Here is a 7,442-nt window from a genome sequence, read left to right as displayed (position 1 = left end):
ATGGCAAATCCTGACATTTGCCTAATGACGTTGCAGTCCTGCACTAATGCACTTGTGACGAACTCAATGACGCAATAAAACGGTCATTTTGACCGAGGGATTTGGTGTCAAACCGTACATCGATGTTCCTCGGTTGAAAAAACGACTAAAGAGCCATAGCCTTTTTGGAGAATACGTCAAAATTAGTAGATGACAGGTGGGAGACAGGCCTCCTTTGGAAAGATGACATAACTAACCTACCTGACATCTACAATTTGACGCTCAAACGTCCTGACGGCATTAAAAAGAAAATGTCTAAACTGCCAGAGTTCGCGAGGCGTTACTCGGATAAGGTTAACCCTTTATAAGGCCGCAGTTACACAGATATGCTACGTGAAAGTTAAATACACTACCAAGTTTGTAATGCACTGGGGAACACATCTACGGCAAAAAAAAACCGAAATCATTAATAAAAACCCCTCTGGTACAGTAGTACTACCAGGTAGTTCTACTGGTAGTACAAATGATACACCCTAAGGTCACTAGTACTACCAGTAGTACTAGTGACCATAACGGCAGACTGGTAGTACAACTGTCCTGTAGTTTGTTGCGTTCATAGCGATACTCTTTTCTGTAGATCCTGTACTGGCCACTTAAATAAGACTGAAGTACTTCTGATAGTTGATAGTATCGCTCCCGACCCGTGGTCCAACTGCTATGTCCAACTAGTTGTGCCACGGGGAAGTAAAATAATCCATGGATCAACTGTCAGAATATTTTTTGTTTGTCATATATTATTATGACCCATGGTACAACTGAGGGGCAATTGTCCAACAAGTATTTGAACTGTCGCTATGTCCAACTGGTTGTACAACGGGTAACTAAAAGTATCCGTGGATCAACTGTCAGAATATTTTTTTAGTCAATCGTTCGAATGGTGGTCATGTTAGCCTCTCCGTCTATGTGAAACGTCCGTGTACAACAAAGGTTCCTGTAATAGTTTCGCCATGTCCTCTGTTCACTTGATACTATATATATGTGTATATGTTGGAGCGGCGAACTCTATCAATATTATTTTAGGAAAATTCTTACTGAAAAAATTTTTACCAGAGAATTCGTATGAGCAAGCTTGTCAGTTTAGAAAAGCTCGGTTCAGCGTCTACGCCCACCTACAATCTTAAACTACTAACAATAAAACTACTAAAAGTAATAACAGAATTGACAATCAATAACCAGGCGTTAGAGGTAATACTGGTATCTGAAATTTTTGATTTGATTTGATTTACTCCCACTGATTCGTTGAATTGAAGTGAAGAAATTAAAAACAAGGCCCAATATAGAGAAGAATTTATTGCATTTGAATTACTTAAACAAAACTACATTGCACCTCTGCAAAAACAAAGTCAACTTTTTGTGTGTAAGTACCTAAAACATGTGCTTATCTTAATTTTTCAACAGCATTCCCAACAGTAATATGTCCATCTATTAATTCTAATTGTACATGTCTAATGTAATCGTCCGTCAGCACATATTGTAACCTCCTTTTTACTCCTGTACGCTGCTTCCGCGGGGTTTTCTTTGACAAATTGCCTACCGTGCGTAGAGCATTTAACAGTCTTAATAAATTAACTGTGTTTTTGTTAACCATCTTGTTCAAAACGCCATGAAAAGATTCGGCCACATTATTCGTTCTATGGCGTTGTCCAAAAACGGATATAAACTTTTTTATTCTTTTGTTCAACCAAACACGATTGACGTATTTGATGAATTTGTCCATTTTCAAAAAATTACAAGCAACTAGCTCATTTTTGATGTGTTGCCAGGCCTCCGTAACATACTCAGCTGGAAGTAGTGGCAGTACGGCACACATGCCTACAATTCTTTTTTCGGGCTTAGACTTGTTATGCCCTAACTGCTTAGCGGTTTTCCAAATATTTTTAGAATAATGCATATAGCAACCTTTTATGTCAACGTTCGGGAAACCTTCTAAAAATGCGTTGATGGCTGCAGCTTCGTAGTCGCAATGATATTTTTTAACTTGCCATGCTGGAAGTGCTGACTTTATCATATTAATCATTTTTACATATGTGTCTTTCTTTTTATCAGTAAGTAAGGCATATATCAAAGGAACAACGTTTGTAGTTGCGTTGCCACTTCCAATGTCACCATGCAATGTAAATAATTGTACGAATGGACGCGGGCAACTTTTAAACGTCCCATCTCCGAAGTATTCATCAATATTTTGAATAATGTTTCGTGCTTCTGATGTGCAAAAAATGATAATTCGTTTGTCGCTATCCCAATAATCGTCCAGAATAAAATCCACATACTGGTCCGGTACGACCACTTCTTGTGCAGATGAGTAAACAGACTTTGTTACCCCCGTTGATTTATGTCTTGCGTTGTATAAAGAGTGTTTAACGTTTTCAAAGCTTGGTATGCTATCTAACAAATGATAACCTTTATCCATTAATTTTTCCTCGTGCTTTTTGTAGAGTTGCGGCATTGGAATATCGGTGCTGGACGCTTCATTTCGTAAATCTACAAGAGCCTCGGCTACTTCATTTTTTTCGTAATTAACTTGACACGAGTGCTCTTTTCCTTGTATTATTTTATTGTCCTGTAAAAAAATATCAGATAAATAGGTTACGTACATTTATAAATTTAGGTAAAAAATGTTCGAAATGTATTTTATTTACCAGTAATTATAAATTGTTAAGGTGACTTATAATATTTTGAACCGAACAGTTTATTGTATGTATTATTTCTTTAAAAATGCGAACAATGTCCGCAGTATACTCCTCATTAAAATTTCGAAAATTATGCGGAGCTTCAGACAACTCCTTCCAATTTCCCTCTCTTAAATGCGTAGGACACACCGTACACCTTGGAGGTACATAAAAATTGACTAGTTTATTATTAATAAATATCATAAAAATATTACTTTATTGGTACTGTACTGTACTCTCGAATCCCCGACAGAAGGCACTGGTCCCACCGGCGGCTACAAACTAGTGGGCGAGAGGCGAGTATAGTTTTGCTAGTAGACAGTGGTCCCACCGCCAGCTATCGGCGAGCTCGGCGGTCAACTAGTAAAATTCTGTACTAGAAGTAGTTGACAATCGGCGGGCGGCTGGTAAACAATTCTATAGAATTATCGCTTACGACAGCTATGAACTATAAAATTACAACTCTCTCTTTTATGTACACGGAAGCGATCATCTTTTGGTCGTTTCTTGGGCTAGAAAATAGCCGATAGCTCATAGCTTACTAGCTCGCGGTGGGACCAGTGCCGAAACTGACAATACAAACATACCTTAATGGCAACAGATCCCGTACATTTTTCTTTCTTGTATAAAGAGCAACGCCAATATGACCCGCGAGATTTTTCCTTTAAAGGTTTCACCCTATAAAACTGCCGTCCTTGAAATAGCAGAACACATCCGCCTTTTCTTTGAATTATTTTATAATCACAATCTTCCGCCATTGCTTACATTTATCCGTTTCCACAGTGAGTAAATAGATGCAAAATTTGTCACTTGTGTCAATTTGTAATTATCATCGGAAATATCAAACAAGGTTGCATTGCAATCAACTGCAGTTAAATGCAATAACAGATAACCTTTTTGCCTTTACGATAGGTGGTTCACGGATAAACGTACGTTTCCGTGGTACATCAGTTGGACGATAGGTACATATTTCTAGTACCTATTGGACTAACGATAAGTTTAGTGTACCATGGTCCAAACGATTGGACCACGGGTAAACTATCTTCCTCGTAGTACAATCGGGTAGTCTATGGACAAGTTTACTTCCCCGTGGCACAACCAGTTGGACATAGCAGTTGGACCACGGGTCGGGAGCGGATAGTATGATAGTTTAATCAAATTAATAAATGTCATGAGTGCCTTTGCCTTCTTTGTGCATCTATTACGCCGGATCATATTGGATCTGTTGATTTATCAAATAAATAATATGGACGATTCAGCTTCAGCTGAAGTAAAAATCGTACAACGCGGACGTGGCAAAGTGCTACTAAATAACGGTCACCAATACTATTTACTTAAACAATATAAAGACTCAAATTCCATTTGGAGGTGCAAGAATTACAAATCAACAAAGTGTACCGGAACTGTGACCGTTACTGCGGTAGGTTCATTTGTTTGAAACTATTTATTAAATTAGGTAGATAAGCACACTAACTAGCCTACAACACTGATGGTTCTCATAAACGTACATTGTGATGCTTTTACTTTTTTGTAACTTTTTAAAAATGTTTTGCTCTAGGTTATATATATTTTTTTTACAGGACTTATTACAAATTCTGAAAAGAGCAATTCATTCTCCAGCTTGCTTGCCTAATGAAAATGAAAACACTGTTTGTTCAATAATATGCTCAAGTATCGAAACTGCGGCTTCAACTCCAGAAGAAAGTGTCTCTGCAATATATAAAGAAACAGTGGCATCCATGAAGGATAAGGGTCTTAATTTAATTGAAAAGTTACCGACTTACGACAGTTATCGACACATTGCTATAAGAAGACGAAAAAAATTTTCAAAGATTGATTATTTAGTCTATAGGGATTTGGAAAAAGTTAAAATACCGCCAGCATTCGATGATTTTCTTTTCGCAGATTACAACGATAACAAAAAGAGAAATAGCCGAATATTAATTTTTGCTTCAGAAAAAGCACGAGAACATCTCAAATATGGGAAAACATTTTTTGGCGATGGGACGTTTGAGAATTGCCCAAGACCCTTTAAGCAACTATATGTAGTATTTTGTGATTTAGGCAGCAGTGAAGGCACAAATAATGTAGTACCGGTGATTTATGCACTCCTGCCAAACAAATTTGGAAAATCGTATTCCATTATGTTTGAGATAATTAAGTCGCAAATCCCTGAGTGGGCACCGAATAAATTCATTATGGACTTTGAACCGGCACCTATAACTGCCATCAGAAATGTTTTTCCCGAGATTAAACTGCACGGTTGTTTTTTCCATTTTCAGGACAGATTAAAAAAGAAAGCGAAAAAACTAACGATTATAAAACGAAACACTAAAACAAACAAAATCGTCAGTTTGTGTATAGTTTTGCCCCTTCTCCCAGAAGCCAATATTGATGAAGGGTTACATTATATACTAAAAGAAAATAAAGTTATGGGAAGTAACAATAAGCTGGAACTATTCTTATCTTATGTTCAAGATCATTGGATGCCGAAGAAAGCTTTGTGGTGCACTTTCGGTGAGCGGCACCGGACAAATAACGTCTGTGAGGGTTGGAACGGTCAGTTCAACAAAAGTTTAAAAAAAAGACCAACCATTTTGCATCTTTTAAAAATCCTTAAGAAGGATGCCATGTTTCACGCTGTTAACGCAGTGACATCAGAACCTGCAAAAAAACGGTCTAAGCCTGTTGTAGATAGGAACACTTATATTCAGCATGTTCAAATGCAGCTAATTACAGGGGAAATCGATGTTCCATTATTTATGGAAAAATTACGTTAATTTGTTCTCGAGTTAATCTCAAAATTAACTATAAATAAAAATAAAATTACATTCAGTTATTTATTTTATTATAATAGGTACGAGTAAGAGTACATAAGCTTTAACATTTTACTTCAATGCCGATGTAACTGTTAGTTGTATGCATTCAATACGCTCTTAAATATTTCCACAATGTCTTCCGTATGCTCCTTTTCAAAGCTGTCTGCGGTTGTAATTGCTTCATCAATAATATTAGTCCACTCTTCCGTGTCCATGTGCTGCGAACACAGTAGTGTATCTGGTTGTAAATATAAAGAATATTTACTGAGTAACATTGCCTTGTGAAAATCGGAGGGCCGGTGAAGTCTCAATTCGTTGCACCCATTAATAAGACATTTGTCTTCGTCTGCTGCAACTGCACGTCTTAACATATTTTTTCCGGAATTTAAATGTTTTATTTTTCAAAATTCACACAGTTGATATGTCATGAATGTCGTGTAATCTGTCACAGAAATATATTTTCACGAAAAGAATAAAAATTCACAGATATTAATAAGTGGCCAGTCTAATTATGTAAGTAAAGAGCAAAGAGGCGAGAGTACCTTTTCTTTGACATAGATTTACTTTCGCGATTATCATAGTGTTCTGAGCGGCTCAGGACCGCTTCGGCCTCAGTTTCATTTCGTCATCTCCATAAATCGTCCACAGTGCCATGTCGTCAGCCTACAATTCCTAAATCGTCACCTTCCTAACTTGCCTACTTTCTGATATCGTCAATACCCCATTTTGTCTAAATTCCTATTTTGACCATAGTGCCAACTCGTCCAATATCTGATATCGTCAATATACCATTTTTGTCTACGTTCCTATTTCGACCAAAGTGCCAACTCGTCCGCGTTCTTTTATTTGAATTGAGAATGTAGAATTAATACTGATTGTCACTTAAACTGTCAGAAGCAGCACACATTTTATTCAAATAAAATATTTTTTCTAGCTCAATAGGTATCTAAGAAAGACAGATAAATAGGTAGTTACAAGTGTTTTTTTTTCAGAGATGGACAACGAATATAGCCAATCAATACTACTTGGATTTGTAGAGGAAGCTTATCAAGCTGAAACACAAGAGTTTTTCAGGTTGAGATCAACCGATTCTACACCTGACCTGTACGTACATCGTGGCACACAAACACCTCAGCCACAGTTAGAAGAAAGCTTCTCACAAACCCCGAATTCATCTGCCCAAGATGTCTTTACTCAGACGGACGAATCTGCTGAGCATATTTCCACGCAGACGGATGACAGTTTTGGTCTCAGAAAACGGCATGAGTTTATGGCGGACATGTTGGCCGAAGAATATTTTGAACATAATCAAACGTTGAAAGAAATATTTAAAAGGGCTTTTCTGGCCGTTACCGTTCGCATAGCGAATGACGTTTCAAAAAGGTATGGTGACGCTCGACCTTGAGGAACATGACGTTGTACTCGCTGAATGAGCAGTAGTCATTCAAGCAAGTCTTGTTTTCAATTACTTTATTTCAAATACATTTTTAAAACAATATCGGTTTTTATTTGTAGTTATCGACATGAGAATCAGAATGGCGGGTGCACCATCACGAATATATAAAACAACTATACCAACCCCTCTGGCCACGTGGTCCTACCGGTTTTGTCCTACCGGTCGGACCACATGAACTTTTTTTCCGATTGATCCGATTGATCGGACTACCGAAAATCATAATTCCGCTTTGTCCTACCGATCAGACCAGATGAACTCGTTTTGTTATCGCTGCCGTACATAGTAGGGTACAGTCAGCCAAAAAAGTGGTCTACCACTTTTCGACTCTATTTCGACATTCTTACACAGATTGACTAAGTCTCGCAGTAAGCTCAAGAAGGCTTGTGTTGCGGGTACTTAGACAAATCGTTGTAATTATATATAAATATATCGATATATAATATACATACGTAAATAAAT

General features: G+C 37.4%; 2 protein-coding genes across 2 annotated transcripts; one reads left to right on the top strand and one right to left on the bottom strand.

The window, feature by feature from the left end:
• Positions 1–847: 847 nt before the first annotated feature.
• Positions 848–3,033, bottom strand: LOC134678836 (uncharacterized). The gene is made up of 2 exons (XM_063537542.1): positions 1,181–3,033; positions 848–1,007 (listed from the first exon to the last, which is right to left on the bottom strand). Exon 1 carries the CDS (start codon positions 2,633–2,635, stop codon positions 1,418–1,420), a length of 1,218 nt encoding a protein of 405 aa, XP_063393612.1. The 5' UTR covers positions 2,636–3,033; the 3' UTR covers positions 848–1,007; positions 1,181–1,417.
• A 1,250-nt stretch (positions 3,034–4,283) lies between these two features.
• Positions 4,284–5,794, top strand: LOC134679120 (uncharacterized). Its single transcript, XM_063537962.1, has one exon. The coding sequence runs from the start codon at positions 4,448–4,450 to the stop codon at positions 5,486–5,488; it is 1,041 nt and encodes a 346-aa protein (XP_063394032.1). The 5' UTR covers positions 4,284–4,447; the 3' UTR covers positions 5,489–5,794.
• The last annotated feature ends 1,648 nt before the right edge of the window (positions 5,795–7,442 follow it).

The sequence above is a fragment of the Cydia fagiglandana genome, chromosome Z (assembly GCF_963556715.1).
Source record: "Cydia fagiglandana chromosome Z, ilCydFagi1.1, whole genome shotgun sequence".
In the NCBI taxonomy this organism is placed as follows: domain Eukaryota; kingdom Metazoa; phylum Arthropoda; class Insecta; order Lepidoptera; family Tortricidae; genus Cydia; species Cydia fagiglandana.
This window is presented reverse-complemented; position numbering and strand designations above follow the sequence as displayed.